The sequence below is a fragment of the Anarrhichthys ocellatus genome, unplaced genomic scaffold, assembly GCF_004355925.1.
Source record: "Anarrhichthys ocellatus isolate YVR2014 unplaced genomic scaffold, GSC_Weel_1.0 scaffold24, whole genome shotgun sequence".
Taxonomy (NCBI): Eukaryota; Metazoa; Chordata; class Actinopteri; order Perciformes; family Anarhichadidae; genus Anarrhichthys; species Anarrhichthys ocellatus.
The window spans coordinates 818,640-839,576 of NW_022280054.1; the positions used below are offsets into that span (position 1 = coordinate 818,640).

At 41.0% G+C, this 20,937-nt stretch overlaps 4 protein-coding genes across 6 annotated transcripts in view; 2 read left to right on the top strand and 2 right to left on the bottom strand.

Moving 5' to 3' along the window:
• The first annotated feature begins 4,004 nt into the window (after positions 1-4,004).
• Positions 4,005-7,534, top strand: otol1b (otolin 1b). The gene is made up of 5 exons (XM_031861374.1): positions 4,005-4,085; positions 4,522-4,977; positions 5,092-5,181; positions 5,410-5,481; positions 5,594-7,534. The coding sequence occupies exons 2-5, from the start codon at positions 4,581-4,583 to the stop codon at positions 6,490-6,492; spliced, it is 1,458 nt and encodes a 485-aa protein (XP_031717234.1). The 5' UTR covers positions 4,005-4,085; positions 4,522-4,580; the 3' UTR covers positions 6,493-7,534.
• Positions 7,535-7,542: 8 nt separating this feature from the next.
• LOC116391107 (uncharacterized) lies at positions 7,543-10,863 on the bottom strand. Of its 2 annotated transcripts, none has more exons than XM_031861375.1 (6): positions 10,532-10,863; positions 10,390-10,443; positions 9,833-10,123; positions 9,246-9,518; positions 8,347-8,622; positions 7,543-8,210 (listed from the first exon to the last, which is right to left on the bottom strand). In XM_031861375.1, exons 1-6 carry the CDS (start codon positions 10,554-10,556, stop codon positions 7,846-7,848), a joined length of 1,284 nt encoding a protein of 427 aa, XP_031717235.1. In that variant the 5' UTR covers positions 10,557-10,863; the 3' UTR covers positions 7,543-7,845. The 2 variants fall into 2 exon arrangements, with proteins under 2 accessions (XP_031717235.1, XP_031717236.1); XM_031861376.1 differs by having other exon boundaries at positions 10,390-10,425; positions 10,532-10,862.
• A 2,182-nt stretch (positions 10,864-13,045) lies between these two features.
• LOC116391096 (rab5 GDP/GTP exchange factor-like) lies at positions 13,046-18,349 on the bottom strand. Of its 2 annotated transcripts, none has more exons than XM_031861358.1 (9): positions 18,202-18,349; positions 17,371-17,564; positions 17,037-17,209; positions 16,447-16,619; positions 15,681-15,762; positions 15,433-15,565; positions 15,198-15,289; positions 14,838-15,094; positions 13,046-13,975 (listed from the first exon to the last, which is right to left on the bottom strand). In XM_031861358.1, exons 2-9 carry the CDS (start codon positions 17,541-17,543, stop codon positions 13,544-13,546), a joined length of 1,515 nt encoding a protein of 504 aa, XP_031717218.1. In that variant the 5' UTR covers positions 17,544-17,564; positions 18,202-18,349; the 3' UTR covers positions 13,046-13,543. The 2 variants fall into 2 exon arrangements, with proteins under 2 accessions (XP_031717218.1, XP_031717217.1); XM_031861357.1 differs by having other exon boundaries at positions 17,371-17,576.
• Positions 18,350-20,837: 2,488 nt separating this feature from the next.
• The window catches only part of LOC116390842 (caspase-1-A-like), a 5,115-nt gene continuing 5,015 nt past the window's right edge, over positions 20,838-20,937 (top strand). The window contains exon 1 of the mRNA XM_031860955.1: positions 20,838-20,859. Coding sequence (XP_031716815.1) covers positions 20,838-20,859 — 22 coding nt within the window. The remainder of the gene's footprint in view (positions 20,860-20,937) is intronic.

A 20,937-nucleotide genomic window follows, 5' to 3' on the forward strand; every position in this document is an offset into this window, starting at 1 on the left:
CTACGAATACTGTTTAGCCTCAATCTTTGACTGACATCGACAACAATGGACACGTCAGGACATCCACACATGGCATGACAGCTTTACATGATCTTTGAATAAACTTTGTGATAATATAATTCTGTTCACTGATGAACACTTTTATTTTTGTAATTCACTTAATGTTCTCTTCTGGTCTCTTCTATAAAAGAAAGTGCTTTTATGTCCCATTTGTGTGATTAAATGTTGAGTCCTTTTTTAAGGTAAATGTCTCAACTGCATATTATCTAGTCTAACGTCACTAACATGCACATACCTACGCAAACTGTTTTCATGAAGTAACTTGTGAGATTTAGTTTCTTTACAGGGCAAGGTCAATTAGATTCATTGTAATTGTATATTCTGCTACAGCTTATGGCTTAATAAAGAGTTTGCCACAAAATCTGAATATTTGAAGATATCACATTCGTTTTATATGACCAACGACTGTGACCAACACATTTGATTTTTGTCTTCAGTTAACTGTATAACTTATCGACAATTGTGTAATTCCCTTGTGTAAAAATCTATAACACCAAATAAAAAAAAGACAAAGGACTACACAATACCCTGCTACGTATGTATTATGTATTGTAGTGTCATTTAACAGACTTGTTTTTGAGGGATCATTGTTTGCACTGTTGGATGTGTCTGTCTGTCTTAGTTTAACACACTTTTTTAACCGTATTTTCCCCTTGTATTAAGAAACGTTCATTCAAAAAGTCTCACTCAGACGTAGACTTTATTTTATGGATGTAGAAATCCATTTCCCCATTACAACATAATCCAGGAATATTTTGTTTGCCAACAAGCGTAGGGTTTGTGCTGTGATATTTAGAGTGATTGTTCAATTATTGCCATTCTTTGTTGATCAAAGATGGAGGAGGAATCCATTTAATGACACAGCGCCACAGTATATCTGAGATACGAATCAGTCGATATGAGAATAGGAGTGGTTGGCCTGTTAAAAACCTGAGCCCAGCAAGGCATTAAACCACAGCTGGATCCAAACCCTGACATGGTCAAAGGACTTTTACTCCAAATGAAAACATGTTATGCTAAGTTTGGCTCATAGTAAAAGTTGATGAAGAGCAGCGTAGCGTATTAAAGAGACTTGTTGTGCTCCTAAATATAGGCCTGCTTGTGAGAGCAACATCTTCACCACCATCTGCATATTACAAACTATAAAGGTTTTTAGTAAGCTGAGACATGTTTTTGTTTTTTTACGTACAGGATCTTTGTGGTGAAACCTAAAACCCAAGTCTGCCACCAAGTGGTCAAGCAGAGAAATAATCTTTTGCTCAATGGTCTCATTCTTTGCCCAAGTTCAATCATCACAAGTCTGAATCTAGTTCAGTAAGCACTCTATTCATTATCTTTAAGTTAAGACTATCTGGTTCACATTGTGGTTCTGTATTCAGAGTACGGTGCTGTACATTCATGGAAAAGAGGAACATTCTCATCAATATATGCAAGCTCCTGTGAAGGGATGATTGACAAGTACCAAGAATTTTAATGTGAAAGGCTCAAGGGAGGGAGACAGGGTTTTGTTTTTTCATAACACTTGATATCAAACCTTTTTTCAACATACTATACTGAAAATAAAAACCTACTACATAATAGATATGGGACATTTGTTAAGATTTGGGTTCCAAATATCTATCTGATTGTAGTGACTTAGTGATTTGAGTTACATTTAAAATGGATTAACGCAGGATTTTGTTCTGGACTAGTTTTGGATTTGGAGCAGTTACTTCCACAAGACTTGTTGTCACTGCGAGGGTGCCGGGGCAACATGTGGAGATATTTGTTATTTAGAGAGCTTTGGAGGTGCTAATGTGCAGATTTTGTTACCTTTTTACAAAGCCAGGCGAGCTGTCTCCCCTTGTTTCCGGTCTTATTGCTAAACTGAACTAACCGTCTGCTGGCTGTAGCTTCAATTCAACAGATGTGAGAGATCTCAATCTTTTCCTCTCGCTCTCTGGAAGAAAGACGAAAAATGTCCAACTACAATGCCTTCATCAGTAATACAAATAATCCCACACATTTCCTTTAAATAGAAAAGGTCCAAGTAAGCTAAGATATAACTCAACCAACAATGTATTATAAACAGAAAACACAATACCGTTTTTCAGAAATGCAGAAATACAGCCCCAAAAGCACATTAGAACCCAATCCCTGACATCAGAGAGGCTAGTTGGGGAAAGTGTGGCAGGAGAAAGTGTTTTTGTCCTCTGTCCGACTACATTAGATGTGTCTTCACTGCCAGCAGATCTCTTGCCAAAGTCATTAGCTGCTAATTCTGCAGGATCTAGATTTTCTTTGATAAGATCCCACAGTAAAGAACAAAACACTGTCTATGTCTTGTCAGTACTGGAATAATCTAGAGTGACTGGTTGCTGTGTTGGTTACTAAACAAGTCTATGTTATTGTCTCACTCTCACCCTCTCCCTACACATTCACTGCAGCTTGAAGATCGAATGAATAGGGTTAATGTAAGGTAATACAGCTCCATCCATCCAAGTCATCTTTGGCTCTCTGTCTGCTTGGCTGCATCCGTTGAGTAAGTTAACTCTTACTTATCCCTTGCTCTATAGTGTGTGTGGATGGAGGCTGAGGGCAGGGCTGCTGCCAGTGTTAAATGAACGGACAGGTGAGCGGCGCCTGGGTCCTCTGTGACCAGCTGGAGCACTGTAAGCCGACCGCTGCCGTTGTGTGTGATCTGAATGGAACTGAGAGACGACGGGGTCGAGGTTGGGCATGGAGAACCCCAAAGGAACTCCTCTCTCAGGACTCAGCTGCATATGTTACACTCCCTCAGTTTGTCTTTTATGGAGGGGCAAGTCAAGGACACTTCACCTGAGCTGCTGGGAAGGAGGGAGAAAAAGAGCGTGTAAATTGAGGTGAGGAGGTAAAGAAAAGTATACGTGTGAAGATAAAAAAAATGGTTTAAATAAACACAATCGTCTCCTATTTAGTAGCCCCCATCTCACCATCACCCCTCTCTGTTTCCCAAATTTCATTTCCCTTCTTTCTGCTCACTCATAGCTGGTCATAGATCCCTCTGAGGATGTGAGGTCTTTGACAACTGAGGCATGTCCATTGCTCAAACACTCATTCACTGACCAGTCGAGAGTTTCGAGTAGACAGCTACCGGAAAATCACTTTTCTACAAAAACACGATGCTATCTTGTTACACCCAAAGAATGAATCATTGTCCAGCTACACAGTATGAATCATAGTTAGCAAATATAGCTGCCAGCAGTCTCGGGGGCTCATGCAGAAAGTCGGTCACAGTGATCGGGCAAGCGTTGCAACGGCACTGATTTAGATAAGTAGATAAGTTGGTTCCCTTGACAAACAGCTCAGGTTTAGCAACTGTTGAGTGAGGAGATTAACAGTGCTCTTAAGGTTTAAGCTTTCTTCTGGATTTTCACCAAGTACCAGTAGATTGTCAATACTGAGCTCCCTGTGTTGCGCGCCAGTTTGTTAGTCGTAAAACATTTTTAAATGAATTTCTGCAGATATTCCAATCTTGGTGTACTGTCGAACAACTTGCAACTGAGTGGCACATCTGTAAAAATGTTTTGCACCATCATGCAGAATACAGTACAAACTTACGCTTGAAAAAAAGGGCTGCTGTAGTGCCCTGGCCCTTTGTCACAGAACCCTCTTTGCTTGGCTTTGTCCCAGCGTAAAAGCCTGGGTAGTAAGTTGGATGTTGGAGGAATGCCTCCCATATCGGATGACCCATTGCCCCACGGCCTCGCCTAGCTCGCAGTGAAGGAGTGCTCCTGGCGGGTGCTGTATCCCGTGTCACAAAAGCACCTTTCTACACAACAGGGGTACAGAGAATGGGCCACAGCACAGTGGTTCTCCTTGGGTCGGCTCCAGCCCGTCAGTTGGATTTCAGACCTCCCCCTGTGATTCCAGCTTAACACCCTCATCGGTGGGGATGTTCTTTCGCCCAAGCCTCGCAGAGATATCAGAAAGACCTGGAGCTCCTGGGGCTGCCTCTGAGCCACCGCTAGAAAGGATAAATGACCATACCACTTATGCATCACTGGGTGAGTCTTATCAGTTTTGCTAAATTCAAAATTTTGCAGAGAAAGCTGAATCTCGGCATGATGGGTTACCTATTGAAATGATTGATTTATGTGTATAGAATGGCATATCTAGGTTGAGGAGCTTACTGACCTTGATGAAAATGATGAAGATGCAGGTTTCCATTGCAGTTAAACATTGTAACAGCTGAATTTACTGATAAACACCCATACGATCAGCTTAGAGTGGCACATCACTGAGAAACAAAGTAGCTCCAACCTGAAATTGGCAGTGTATAAAGTACAAGTGGAACTAGAGCAACAGAGAAAAAGAATCACAATAGTGATAATCATAGTAGATGAGGGGAGAGACGGCTTGATGCAGTGCTTTGAGTGTTTTGCAACAGTAATGCTAATCAGCATGTGCTATTTTTGTAACCTCTCGTCTTTAAACCTAAAGTGGATTGACAATGAAATGAAATCAAACGAACAGAAGAAAAGAACCGATCCCAGTCAATCATGAGGATTATCTCCTGTCAGTCAACCCTTGTGGCTGTAGTTGTGGTTACACTCGCTGTGGTGTCCTGTGCTGAAGCTAAGACTACACAGAAGCCGAAGTACCAGTACACCAAGAAGCCCCTCCCTCAGATCACCGTGCACAGCCCTGTAACCACCAGCATGCCCAAGACTCTCAAGACAGTGCCGAGCGCAAATCCTGTGAAGCCCCAACCGCTGCCCCCCACAGAGAGGACCACCATTCCAAATCACGTCTACCCACAGGACTACACAGAGGGCACCGAGCAGGGGGCTCCTGAGAATTACACTCTAGATTACAATGAGTGCTACTTCAACTTCTGTGAGTGCTGTCCACCTGAGAGAGGCCCCAGGGGGCCAAAGGGAGACAGAGGCCTGGAAGGTAAAAGACTCACTGATAAAGTGCAATAAAGCAAAACACATTTAGATTTAATTATTCAATTTGTTCGTATGTTTGCTTTCAGCATTTTGAACTTTGACTGTGTTTGCTTCCCAGGGCCACCAGGTGATAGAGGCCTTACAGGAGCAGCTGCTTTACCTGGCCAACCGGGAGTCAGTGGTCCTATGGGCTTAAGAGGAGACAAAGGCTAGTATAATACGGTTGAATACACATTTTAAAATGTTTATTACATAAATATTACAAATAGGACATTATGAAACAATGGGCCCCTGGGCACAACGCATACTGTAAAGGGGCCCATCAAAAGAAAGTAATTCAGTATACTCTTCTTATTATTCTTCATATATTAGCACTAGTTAAAAAATGTATTTATGATGCTTAAGTTGGATACTGTTCATTGAATCAATTTCGTAGGGGATAAAGCAGACAAAGGAAGCAGTGGAACAGGCGGGGCACCAGGAGTTCCAGGGAAATTAGGACAAAAAGGTGAAAACTTGTTGTGATGATTGCTGAATCGTTTTATATTGTCTCCAGACTTATAAAATAATATATAAAACAATAAAACAATATTTCTGACACAGTTTTCCTTACCTTGCAGGTGATGGTGGCGCAACAGGTGAGAAAGGTGAAATAGGGTTGCAAGGTGTCAAAGGTGATGGTGGGGTGAAAGGGGAACCTGGCAAGAATGGGACTGCTGGCGAGAAAGGAGAACCGGGAAAAGAGGGGCCAGCTGGACCTCCGGGAGTGGCTGTTGAGATAGGTCCAAAAGGCAACAAGGGGGATAATGGGGAGTGTGGCACTTTTGGGGAGAGAGGACAGAAAGGTGAGCGAGGGGATACGGGATCTCCTGGCATTCCAGGAGCGATGGGCATTCCAGGAATGAACGGCAAGCATGGTTCCCCAGGTCCTGGTGGCGTCCGTGGGGATCACGGCCCTCTAGGACCACAAGGAGAGCCAGGGCTTAGAGGACCTCAGGGTCCACAAGGCATAAGAGGGATGCTCGGGCCAAAAGGGGACAGAGGTTTCCCTGGGAAGAGAAGTGAGCGGGGCATTCGTGGATTCAAAGGATCAAAGGGATCAGAGTATCTCCAGAAACGCTCAGCCTTCAGTGTAGGTATCTCTCCAAGAAAGTCCTTTCCTCCCTCTGGCTTCCCGATCCGCTTCGACAAAGTCTTCTACAACGAAGAGAGCCACTTCAATGTCACTTCCAACAGCTTCACATGCGTCCACGCTGGGGTTTACGTCTTCTCCTTCCACATCACTGTGCGCAATCAGCCACTGCGCGCCACGCTGGTGGTGAACGGGTCACGGCGGGTAAGGACGCGGGACTCTCTGTATGGTCAAGACATCGACCAGGCGTCCACTCTCGTGGTGCTGCAGCTGGTGGTGGGTGATCAAGTGTGGATGGAAACGCTCAGAGACTGGAACGGGGCATATGCCAGCAGTGAGGATGACAGCATCTTCTCCGGGTTCCTGCTTTACTCAGACACAGCCTGATCTTCTACTGAAAACATCTTTTATGGGACTGTTCAATCTTGATCCCTGACAAGGGACAAATACTCGTGGTGCTACACTACACTCATTATGAACTGCTCAAAACTTGTACTGCACACAAGTATGAAAATGTAAGGACTGGCAATATCAAGATCATGTTATTGTATTATTATCTCACTAGTATCTTATTATATTACCTTTTACCTTCTGAATTAAACAAAAGTCTTGTTTACTGCTGGTATATTTATTTACAATTATTTACAATTTTCCATCTACACAACCCTCGTCAGGAATATAAACATGCATCACAACAGAGATGCAGGGTAAATTATCCAATCCACAAGAATGAGGTCATTTTGAGAAGACACACACATTGCTACCCAGGTATCCATTAGAAGGCAATTAAAAAATGACAATATCAGAAGAAAGCAAAATGGCAAAGATACAATGATGTGACTTAAATTCATGATAAAACTAATAGACCGAAACGTTGTTAATAAATATACCAGCAGTAAGCGTGACAGTACAGGAGTTTTAAATATACATATACACACATATATATTAAAATTGTGTTTGCCACCAAGTGTGCAGATGTTTTTATGTTTTTTTTAACCTCTCCAAGCCCTGCACAGTGTTCCTTAACCATGCACGTTGCCTGAAGTGTTTATTGATCTATCTGTAGTGTTGCCCTCATTTAAACGAAATGACCACGTGTCACACCTACACAAAGATGTTCCTTTACCACTTGATTCTTACTTTTTCCTGTCTCCCATATCTTTGTTTACTGCTGTCGTTGTCACACTCTGACTTCTGCTTCCTGTTCATCTACACTTTCCCTGATGGCCTTGGCCATCTATCAAATTGCAAAGACTGAGACATACAAATTCATGATGTATGTGTTAAGCAAACAAAGAATATCACTGTGACCTATAAATAACAATTCTTATGTAAATCTTTTTTCGTTTGTGTTAATATACAAATACTTCTAATATGTAAGCAGTATTTCTGTGCAATTGTAAAAAGAGTTAATTGAAAATAAAATCCAGTAGTACATAATGTGGAATGCTTTATTTATTTAACCAACATGGCATTAGTTATTAATCCCCGACAGTACTGATCCAGTTAGTTGTTTACAGATGACATCATGAAGCTGACACTTTGTAATATGTTAAATGATAGATTACACAAAGAATCATATTAAAAGCCTGAGAGCCCAGTGGCTCCATATATATGATTGATATCAGATAGCTATAGATGTGGCAGTTGCACATCATTACTCTGATTTAGTATGATTAATTTCTGCAATGGTCTGTTATGTATGATAACGTGTCACCATAGGACAGTTTCTGGAGAGTTCTAAGGAATGTCACCTGATTCTCCAGAAATGTCACCTGATTCTCCAGAAATGTCACCTGATTCTCCAGAAACGTCACCGGATCCCATAGATATATTTAAAGGAGCCCAAGTTTGATTGGAAGACTGGACTGTAGATAGCAAATTGCTTGGTGCCGACTGTGAAGGCTCCCGGGTAGGATATGGGGATTGGATGCTCACTCCAGTAGGGTGAAAAGAAGTAGGAGTTGCAGTGGATTGGTGAGGGGAGGGACGGGCTGCAGTTGGCTCAGCAGAAGGAGACAGGAAAAGGTCTGGGGATGAGCTTGGGAAAGCTAAAGGCCGTGGATCTCTGGGATGAAGAGTTGGAGGAATCATTGTCTGTGGTCCTATTGGATCAGAGACAAGTTGATCTCAGAAGTTGTGCAACTGCTGCACAAAGATTCACAGTTTTGACAACTTGGGAAAAGGATTAGGGTTTAAACTTAGTCGAGAACACAGCAAGTAACATTCACTTCTAAGTACCTGTCACTTGCCCAAAGGGTTTGGGTTCACTCCTCCTGGAGATACCCAACTCAGGCACCTTGGCCTTGCAGCTGTACTGGCCTGGAGTCCGTTTGACCAGGACATGGTTCTGAGACATTGCTGTTCCCAGTTGGTTGTTATTCATGTAGAAATAGAAGTGTATTGGGGGCGCAGGAGCACGGGCGTTGTATTGGAGGTGGCAGATGAGCTTCATCTTATTTACTGGAATCAGGTTATTGTCTGCAACAATCTCCAAAAGTGGCTGCGACAGAACCTCTAAGATAGAGCCACAAAGAAAAAAACATTACTGACACATTCAAATACAGCGCTAAATCCTACTCGTAGGAATAATTAGACATTAATTAAACAACTAGACAGTCAGCAGCTGGTTAGCTTAGCTTAGCATAAAGACTGGAAACAGCTAGCCTGGTGCAATTGACAGACTTTGCGTAAGCTAAAATAAACTTAACTAAACGGCTGCTTGCTTTAGCATTCAGTGTAGATGTAAAAACAACAATTTGTGGTTTTACAGGTGTATCTCTTGGCCAGGTGCAGTGGCTTGCCAAAGTAAAGAAGGCTCTACCAAGTAGTCAAATCGCAGCTCCAGGTCTAGAAATAGTCCAGCACATAACACCCCACAACCACAAATTATATTTTTATTCTTGTGCTTTTGTACATATTATAGAAAAACGAGATCAAACATGTTAATTAGTGATATTTAGAGTTGCAGGCTAGCTGTTTCCCCTTTATGCTAATCTAAGCTTAGCTGTAGATACATATCAGAAAGATATGAGAGTGCCATCGGTCTTCTCATGTAACTCTTTGCAGGAAAGTGAATAAGTATTATTTTAACGTGTGCAACCACAAGCAAACTCAGTATATGCAGCCCATGAACTTACCTAAGACCTGAACTGAAGCGTCAACTGAAATTACAGAGCGTGTACGCCTGTCTGCGTCCCAGGAAGCCCGACAAGAATACATTCCTTGGTCCTCGAGGGTCGAGTTGGTCAGGTAGAAATGTGTGTCGAGGCCCTTTTGTCTCATAACTTCAACGCCATCTTTGTACAGAATCACCTCGTGAAGTTGGAGTGAGCCTCGGATGCGACACGTGACCTTCAAGGTGTCTCCAACGAGGCCGGGATGAGGTGGGACTTGCAGGATAGCCCACCCTCCTGAACAAAGATTACAGAGAAGAAACAGCATATCATAGCACAGCATAGCCTTGTATTGATATTCACAGTAATAAAACAGGCTAATGGCAGCGTGTTTGAAATGTGAGCAAAACATGCCAATTAAGTAATGCTTTTTAAAAACAAACACATAATTGGGGCACAATACAACACTTTAAATAAGTTTAGGGCAGCAACAGTACAGTGGTTCCTAATTTTACAGGCGTAGCAGAAGTAGGAAAAAGAGGAAGAAAGGGGCCTGACGTGAGTCAACGAGATTTCTGTTGAAATGATACTTAAAAAACATAAGATCTTACCATCCACATTGATCTCCAAAGGCAGACTTTGGAGGGTGTGTATGTTTCCGACCACTGTATCCCTCACACCCTGGCAGTAAAATTTCCCACTCTCTCTAATCCTGGGTTTCCACAGATCGAGGTGCTCCTCATGCTGTGGGAGTTTTTCAGATCCTCTGAACCACAGGTAATCCCAGGACGACCTGTGGACATCAGGGATGCTGCATTTCAGCCGCACACTCTCTCCAGAGAAGATCCTTGAATCCCCTGACACCATCTCCACTATAGCTCTGAACGAGGTCACACGGGGAGCTGTAAAAACAAACACATGTGGGTCTGCTTGGGAGGAATATCCCAAAAGAATCTAAATCATCTCTCTACCTGCACTGTTGGGATTATAAATGTTAATGTTTAAGTCATCTTATTAACATCACATAACGTCATCTACTCAGCTGAAATAGCAGCTGGCATATTGATTGAATTGATACAGTATAGACGTATGTTTACAAATGTTAACACTATGTCATGCAAAGTTGTTCCATGTCTAGAATTTAAAGATGAGAATATGTGGTACATACCTTGAGGTACTACGAGCTGTGGTAGTGTTGAAAGAACTGAAAAGGAAAATAAACCTGTGTAAGATAAATGAAAGTTGATAACAATATTTTAAAGACGATGCTTAATTTGTGAGATATTGCGAATTAATTGAAGAAAACTCACCAAGGAGGGAAATTACCGTGTCCATTGTGATAGCTTGTAAGAAACCGAGACTGAGGGAGAGTCTTTTATTTCTAAAAGAGGGAAGTGAGAATGACGGGTTTTTCAGATTTTGCGCTGGATATCCCTTTTCCTAAAAATAATGCTGTCTTTCCTGTGAAGTTTACTTTTCCTTTAAACTTCGAGCATACATCTGTGGAAACCAACGGGGAATTTTTTCAATAACAACGTTGACAAGAATGGATGGGCAGTACAAGTTGAGGGAGCATCATCAAAGTTAATGGAAATGATGAGAACTGTTTTTCTTAATTTCTACTTCGTTGCCTTGACTTCATCCGAGGTTTATCTCAATCCTGGAACATTGTGAAAAACAAAGGGAAGTGAAAGTAACACACCCTCTTCTTCAGAATTATTATTTTTATATGAACTGTACTCGCATTGAGAAATAAACATTTGAAGAATAATTAAACAAGTCACTATACATATAGTGGCGTTAAGGACTAAATAAATGGTTATTTAAAATCCCTCTCCAATGAGGTGGGACCATTGAATAAACTCAATTATCTATGGATAATGCTTTTTTTATTTGCATCTTTTTTTTTTTTTTACCATTAATACTTAAAAGTATACATTTTTTTCCAAGTCCAAACTAATTTTTAGTACAAAATTCTGTGTTTGTAATTCAACAGACAGCAAGAAGAATAGTAACACAGAGATACATTCAGACTAAGATTTGTCTCACTATAAGACTAACTAACTCAGGTACTGCAGTGAATTTGCATATAGCTTTTGAATGTCTTCTCTTTTTTTAAATTCTTTGTTGAATTTATTAATTTTCAAGTGGTTCTTAGGATCAGTTTCCTACCTCATTTGTCATCGTATTATGCATTTATTCTTGACTAGACAGAAAATCTGAAATGACTTAATAAATGAACAAACTGTTAGTTTGCAAAAGCCTATTGACCGATTCCACAACGGACACATTTGTGCATACACCGCGGAAAAAGGTTGATGAATACCAGAAATAATATATTTTGTTTAACCTTTACACTTACTATCCTTTTCCTTCCTCCACCATGACACAGAACTGTATGAATAGTTAAACTGTCATGTGCAAACTCTTTACTTTACACTCTAACCTGCTAAATCATAAGTTATGTAAAACGTGATGAACAGGAAACACGTGTATTTTAAATGTTTATTCATCATCATCATCATCACACACCCATGGAGGCATATACACCAATACTGCCCCAATAACTTACATATAAATAAAAGACAGTATTGAGTTACTTCATCCCATGTGATATAATAACAAACCTATACGGTTACAAAGATGATGTTTTGAAATCTTCATATACCTCATAAGTGGCTTCTGCATACAGTGCGATATTAAGTTATTCCAGCCATTGTTTAAGTTTGCATTAAAACTCTTTTCTCAAACTAAAATCGGACAGCAAGTGCACACTAACTATACGTGCTGCGAATAAGAATAAAAGAAAAGATTAAAATGTAGCAACATCTAGCAAGCCGTAGCTCATGAGAAAAGGAAAACAAACAAAAACTCTCCCAAACATTCCTTCCACTACTGCCAAATACAAAGACAACGTTTAACAACACTGCTTTCACCAACTATCCTTTCAACTGAATACAACCATTACTTCATTAAAAGGTACTTCTGAAATAATAGCTTTAAATCAAACAGAAGAAAAGTGCATTAAAATATAATAAATTGGTTATGTTTTGTTAGTAAAGCAACCCGGCCTGAGCAGCGACTTGTGTTTACGGGGAAACAGCATCGTCTTTGACCTCTTATCTCCCTAATCCAACTGCTCCGACAGCAAACACCCAAAACCAATCACCTATAAACCTCGATGGGACATGCTTATGACACCCTCAAGAATATAAATGAACGGATGAAAATGTTACTATTCGGTAATTCATGTAACATGTCTTCAAGCAATGTTTTTTTTTTTTTTTTTTAACAAGACTACTACTGTAAATATTACAGGATTAATGTCTCCTATTGCATCCAAAAGAATCGATAACTGCCACTCTATAGAAAAATAAAATCACTTCTGTACATCCAGAATATGAGTGAGAGGTCCGGCATGACAACAAGACCACAATATCCACACCACTGGGAGGACTTGATGATTTCCCGACATTAACAGAACATGTCCATGCAACACACGTCACACGTCTCATTCTCACACACACACACACACACTCGCTCTCACTCTCTTTCTCACCGGATACTTCTCTGCTGGACAGGGAAATGCCCAGTAAACTGCACAAATCACGAGCATGAGCTAGAGGGTTATTTTAGTGAGGGGAAGTTAAGTTTTGCATTATTCGGATTTCTCCATTTCCTTTAAGGAAACTGTAAAGTCATTTGATGTTACTTGGGCAGTAAGGTTCTACGTGTTAATTTGAGCACCCAGGTTTTGAATTTGCACCTGGTCACATCGCGCTATGTGATTGAGATATATATATATATATATATATATATATATATATATATATATATATAAAAAACAAAAACTTTGTGGAGTCATGACAGAAATATGTTTAAATAGCACATCCAACCATATATCCCGGCTGCATAAATGTAACGACAATAACAACGATAAAGAAGTACTGAGGTACTGATGATGTCATTGTGGGAGACCAACGGATGTGTTCGGGAAGAACTTGGAGTGGAGTCAGTCTGCTCCTTTGCATTAAGCTTCATATTTACCGTACAGACATGAGAGGTTATTGATCTTTGCATCCAACTCTCTGCAAGAAAGCGTGCTTTCCAAAATGCCAGACTATTCCTTTACTTCAATAGCTTTGTTACTGTTTAGTGTAATTTCAGGGCCTCTTGGACGATGGATGGAGGCCAGAGTGGAGATGAGGTCCATATGAGGCGGCTGCTGTGTTTAACAGCATGGAACGGGGGGGGGGGGATTAAAGCATCTGGGGGATTAAAGCATCTAGAGGAATGTTATTTTTTGAGCAGAGCTCTTTACGTCAACCAGCAAACACTTGCGGTTGCAGAGGTGGGGGCAGGTGCTCATTCTCAACGTTGTCAGAGTCGATTGCTGATGATGCTGCAGGAGTCGTCCCGCTAGCTGTGGTTGCAGTCGGGTCTTGCGTCTCCGGCGGAAAGCTCTCCAGAACGCTCTGCACCTTCTGCTCCACATCGTCCGACCAGTCGATGAGGTCGCTCTCCAGCTGGCGAGCCTTCTCCATGACCTGCTCCTGCCTTTCCCCTAGCCCCGCTAGCAGGTCCAGCCGCTCGTGGACCTGACCGAGAGCCGAGCTGCCCGGGGAGCAGGAAGAAGCTCCAGTGGACTGTGGGCGTTGGGGGGACACCTGGCCCGACATGTAGAGCTCAAACTCCTCAGCGCTGAGGTTCAGAGACTGACCGTCCAGCTTCTCGATGAAGGCCACTGCACAGCACTGGGGAAAGGGGATGTGGAAGGTCTTTAACAGAAAATCTCACCTATGGATGCTTAGAAATGATGACAAATTGATCAGAGAATATAATATATATATATATATATATATATATATATATATATATATAATAATAAAATACGTGCGGCTTGTTTTGTGTGTAAAAGACTCGCGTCACTCACCTGAAGGATTTAGAGGAACAGCTGACAAATGTCATAGGGAAATGGCTTTTATCCACCAAAAAGAGAGCCTTAAATCGGCAGTGTGGGAGCATTTTGGATAACTAGCTAATGTGGGCCTACTAAGCTGATCATTCACTAAATTCCAGGAGGTAATTTGTGGTTGACTTTTTTTTAAATCTGTAACTTCTTTTCCAACTTTGCTTCCAGAGTGAACAGCAGCACAGTGGAGCAAGAGGTTTTCAAAATAAAGCCACAAGCCATGTTATGTTACACAAAACGTGAACATGTCTTGCGGCTACATCATTGTTTATTGAGACTTGCTGTTTGACTTGTAGCTCAGCTGCTTCTAACATGAATTCCTGTATGACCTGGACTGACATCTGGTTTATTGTTAAGTACACCTAGCTAAAACTAATGCAGTCTTATTTAACAGATGTGCTATAAATGATCGTTCATGGAGATCATAATGTTCTGTTTTTGTAAAAATTATTTGAGGTGTTTCTGTTATGTATGGGGATGGACAAAATAATAGAAACACGTCAGTATTAACCCACCTTCTTGACAGCACCACAACTTCTTCAAAAAATGTGGAAACATGGAGACTTGGACACACACACACACACACACACACACACACACATACACTAAACCACATAAATGCAAGCATGAACTCATTTCCTCACCAGATTAGTGAAGTAGTAACCGTCCTCTCCAGTCATGAGTCTGCTGGGGTTGCTGAAGCGGGTGATATACTGGATGTTGGACTGCAGTCGCGGTGGGTTTGCCTTCAGCACAATGTAGATGAGCGTCGGGAGGAAGTCGTCCGCAGACGCAGCCTCTTTTTTGGTGATTTTGATGGCGTTGAAGATGTGCTTGCTGCAAAGAGTGATGCATGCCAGCTTCTCCTTGGGCACGCACTTTGAATCCATTTCAATCACATCTGAAATGATGCAGAGATTTGAAAAAAACAAAAACAAATTGTTTTATCTGAAAATCTTACTGGATCTCTCCTGCCAAGCTTTCAGAAAAATATTGAGACATACCTGTGATGGCTTTGACTACATTGTCTGACACCTCAGCGATCTCCTCATCTACAGGAACACACAGCATCTCAATGGTGACCCAATGCAAGGCTCTGTAACAGAACACAATAACATTACAATTTAAGTAAGTTCTTCTACCTGCAATTGTGTTTTCTTGTGTTTAAACGGAATGCAGAAATATTCGTGATTATTTGAGTTTTGATTTTAAGCGTTATTACAACTTTTGTTTGCTAACCTGATTCTCTTCTGAATGGCCAGGTCTTTCTTCTCATCGTCTGTGGTCTCAGGACAGAAGACTTCCTTGTAGAGACGAGTCATCATGTACTTTTCTACTTCATCCATAACGCTCTCTACATGTTCGGACGAACCTAGGAAGAGAAGCGCGAAGATCAAAAGGTACACAGAGCAAAGACTTAATACACTGTTTAATGTTTGTGATATTCAGCGTTCATGTTCTTCTGAAGAGTAAGAGCCAAGCAGTACCTTTGAACTGGGTGTGGAGGCGGTCTGAGAGATTCTGGTAGAAGTCCTGCACACACTCTGACAGCTCATCAGCAGCCATGTCCTGAACAAGAAAAGGAAATGAACAACTCTTTAATTTCAGCTTAAAAATACACTAATGGTACCAAGACAGTTATCAAAGTCATGCCCAAATAGGAGAGTGATATATTAACCATGATTTTGATAATGTTATCTGTTTAAATGTAGCAATTACTTGACCATTTCAAATGTCGAACAAACTGTAAGCCTGCTGCAATGACGAAGGGAGCATATTTACAGAAACCTGTTTTCTCTTGAGACAACGTGTGAAAGTCAGCATCTCACTTGGAAGCAAACTCAATTTTACTAACTGCAGAACACATTTTTAAGGTGACGATGTCGTGCATAAACTATAAAGTGAGTATTTGAGTTGGAGCAATAATTAAAGCTCATTTCGTTCAGTGATGTTGACATGGAGAAGTGTTTAGCACTAAATCAGGACAGGTGTTAATGAACACTATGACAAATAAACAATGGTGGAAAGTACACTGATGGTTCAATCGCAATGACTTGAGAAACAGTATTGGTAACAGTGCTGTAAGGATTTGAGTAAAAACACAAACTTAAACCAAAAAATGTATTTAAGCATAAACGATGTGTTAAAAGGTTGTCTAGATTCGCACAACTAGTCACACATAAGAATTAAATGGTTCCTACGAGCTCAATACACCCAGAAAATAAACGTGATGAGTAATCCACTGTAGCTCACCCGCTTATAGACCATGCTCTCAGTGAAGGCCCGGCACTGCTTGAAGATCTCCCTGCCAGACTTCAGAGGCTTGAGAAAATCAATGAACTCTCGCGTCGCATGGTCACTGTCCACAGAGGAATGCCGGCTTGTGGAGGAGCTGGGGCTCGGGCTGGACTGAGCCTCAAAAGCATCTGAGGGAAGACATTTGATGTTATTTTAATCAAAGTTTCAAACACTTAAAAAGCATTTCCCCCTAATATCCCTTGTGGTAGTTGCACCACATGCTGCACTCTAATAGCTTATTTAAACCGTGACTGCGTGTAGGTTATCACACTACAAATCGAGGTAAGTGGTTGGACTGAAAACACAAACAGCTATAATTAATTTTGTTTCTTACTATTTTTCCAGGTTAACAGGTGATCAGAACCAGTTCCTCAAAAGAAGAGTTTAAGCAGAACAGGCCTACAATAAGCAAGATGTATATAAATATCTCTACCACTTGATGAAGTTATCCTTCAATGCAAGAACAGCAATGACAACTTCAGTCATTTATCAATCCATTATTTGGGATGATAAATGACTTGCATCTCTTGCAGTTGAGTATGTACCTTTTTTCGATGGTGTTTTTGTGGAAGGAGTAAAAAACTTTGTGACTGTGTTGACTTTGCGGGACTTTTCCTTCGTTTTTCTTTCCTCAAACTTGCTGAAGGGTGTGATGGTGGGCTGCGATTGGGCCTTCTGATGTCTGCTTGCGTAGGCTTCCTCTTCCTCTTTCTGCAGCCTGGAGGGGGAGGGGAGAGAGAGACAGTGCAAGTGTGAAAGTTGTCAGATGGACAGATGGACACAAGAGCAAGCTGACAAAATGAAAGGGTAAAGGAACTAAAGACATGGTGTTTCCCTGTTAGGAATGATTGTACATTGTTGACAGAGAGACAGACAAACCTCTCAGCAAGTGCCCAGTCCTCTTGAATCTGTTTTTGCTTTTCTCGCTGATTCTCCTCTCGCCAGCACTTCGAGCACAGGCCCTGCCAGCCAGTGTTGCCATAAAAACCACATCCTTTTTTGCAAAGCAGCTCTGATTGGTCCAGATGGATCCCACGCCGCTGGCTCGTCATCCTTCACCAAAGTTAGGAAGACTGTTGGTGGAACTAGAAAACATGAAACTTTATCAATCACAACAGTGAGAGTTGACGGTGCATTCTCGTGTGTAAAAGACAGGTCCGGCTGCTCATTAATCCATTAGATATGAAAATCAAGGTTGTAGAACAGGTTTCTGCAGCATTGACTGGTAACTTCTCTGAGCTTGAGTCTAAATCCCATCACACGTCGTTTATCAAGGCTACAATAGTGTATTGTAGCATTGTCCAAAACGTCTGAGTTAATCACGGCCCTGGCAGTCGAACTGGATTCGTTTTAAGGAGCAATACATCTGTTGAAATGAATCGTCCCCGGCTTTGACCTATTTACTTGTTAGCATAAGCTAATAGCTGGCAGCTCTCTCTCTATCACAGAAATGACCGAACTGACAGCAGAATATCCTCACAGACATATTAGCCTCTTACTAACATATCATTCCGAAACAGTATTGTTGTAACGTGTGTCAAGTTTCTTCGCACGGCAAAGTTCACTCAAAAACGCGAAATCAACAAGCTAATGTACAGCTAGCTATCAGTGTTTACCCAAGCTAATTTCAGAGCTAATCTAGCTAGCTGAATTAGCGCTATGTCATTGAAGATGCTGTAGATTCGATACGTGAATTGTGTGTCAACATACACTCTCATTCGCAATGTCAAACGGGTATCGAGTAACGCTATCGTCGCTCCAGCTCCAGTCTACTGTTGATGGATGTTTACATTAGCCAAGCTTCTAGCTTTGTCCCACAGCCATTTTGTCTGTCAGCTGTTTCTTCTTTATTTTCTTTCCAAGTAGCCCATGTTACAAATCAGGTTAAACTATGAATGATCGCCCCCTAGCGTTAACGTTACCACATTGCAATATATTCAGAATCAGCTTTATTGGCCATGTACGCATACAAAGAGTTTGACTCCGGTTTTTCTCTGCTCTCCACGTACATACACAGAATTTACAAATAAACAGGAAAAAAATCGTTGGCCAAATCCCAATGTCCCCCCTAAACCCTAAGCCCTGAACCCTCAAGGACTTACTGACGTCACCTGGTAAGTGGTTGAGTGTGAGAGACTGTGAGGGCTTGAAATGGTGTAAATAGGAATGGGACAGCACTTTGCTGCAACATATCACGTTACCATGAAAACAACATGAATATGATGTATGTATGTATGTAGGTATTTGTTTTATACTTTGTACTCCCTGATTTGAACGTCTTCCAGACTCTTTCCTCACAAGATGAGAGGTAACTTCATATAATCTATTTACTCGTTTTTGTCAAAATCAAATATTTGATGAATAAATGAATAAACATTCTCTGATTTCAAGTTTATTTTGTGTTCCATCTTTAACCCTTAATGTTTCTGAGTACATTTAATAAGACAGGCTGAACACACGTGAGCCGTCCTCTTTGTTTACCTTTTTTTTACGTGTCCATGGCCACATCCCAATGTCCCCCCTGACGGACTCACGGACTTTGAGGTGCGCTCCCGCGAAGTCCGTGAATGTTTAGGGCGGTCCCACTGTCAAATCGTCAAGCGTTTGAGGGCTCTCTGGCAGACATCTTGAGCCCTTTTATGAACCCTTTCCGTAACGTGAACGTTTAATCAACGTCTTCAAATAGTCGTTTAAACATCACCAGGTTTTAAACGTCGAAATGCTCACAGTTCAATAAGTAGCAATTAAATAGTTAATCATCGTAACACATCAACAGTTTCCACTTGCAGGACAAAGAAGACCAAGTGACACAGGCAACAATTCATTTGTATTTATTAAGCAACAATATAAATATAACAAACAATGTTCTTTAAATACAACCATGATCTCCCTTTCCTTCTTTAAATATCGTTGTCACACAGGAGCCTGTTTCAGAAGGTCTGCCATATTTTCAAGGTGGACATCTGGAAATAATACAAGTATTAGAAAAACATTGAGATAGGACCAGTTTTGAACGTCTTTTCAACAGAAAGATGCTCACTTGGATATTACACAGTATAATATTGCTGTGAGCTAAACAACAATGTTTTGACCGTCTTCTTATTAGTACATCATTTTGTTTTACTCAAGCCTCCATATTTGAACTGTGTACAGCCCCACTCGCTGTCTGTCCTGTATTTTACATGTGAAATGTCCTAAAAACTCTATTTTATAATGTCGCGCTACAGCAACAGTCCATAAAGAGTCTCCAACATTAACTAACACGTGTTTATGTTTACTGTTGGCCCATGCTGCTGGAGCTACAAGCTAGCAGCCTAGCCCACATCATGAGCAGAAAATGATACTAATGGTGCTAATTTCGGTTTGCATTATTGGAATAAATTAGTTCAAGTACTTACAGAGTATGTCGTTAGCGTGTAGACTCACGTTTATTCCGTCAGCTCGTTCACTTCGCTCCTCAAGTCCCGTGCAGAGTTTCCAGACACAGTGCATGTTTCAAAGTTTTTGAAGATCTCTGAGCCTAAGTTCCTGCGCATGCGTGCTCCAGCAGTAAACACGCACTCATATTTTACATGACTGTACAGACAGAATGTACACTGCTCTCATTACGATGTCCTGGGAGCTTCTTGTTGGCTGGATACAGTCTATAGTTCCATAATTATGACTTTCTACATGAAACACTGACTGCGTTTACGTAACTATACACTCAGATGCCAGTATATTAGGTACACTTATCAAAAACAAACGCAGTTTAATACAACATACATGTATGTATGTATGTATATATATATATATATATATATATATATATATATATATATATGTATATATGTATATATATATATGTATATATATGTGTGTGTGTGTGTGTTAAGGTATGCAGTCGCTTCTCAGCACTTTCTTCTTCTATCCTGTTAAGAGATTCTCATGTTCTCGCGTATTCCCGCGAGACTTCCCTCTGGCTCTCTGTCACAGACACTGTTGATGTCGCAACACTGACACCTACTGGCGATCCACTGGATCTACTGCCTACAAATGTAGCTGGCGATAAATAACACTGTACCCCACATTTTAACTAAAATGAACACTTCCTCCTCATAAACACAAAGGAAACATAATAAACTCACTTAACTTACACTACACCCAAGCAACTATTGTACTTCCTGAACTCATATGACTTATTATGCCACACAAGTTGCACTGTCGAATTATCTGGTATAACAACCTGTTACGTTATATAGAGGTTTTTAATCATTATTTCATGTATATCTGTTTCAGAACCATATACACTCGCTTGTTTGACTACTGCCATTAAACCTCTCTAATGAATATCTTGTCTGGAGTGCATGCTGATAGATGCCACAACTTGTAATGAACCAGTACAATTATACACAGTTATAAACCAAGTCTGTCTCTCAGTACTTTCTGTTTAAGGTATGAATCGTG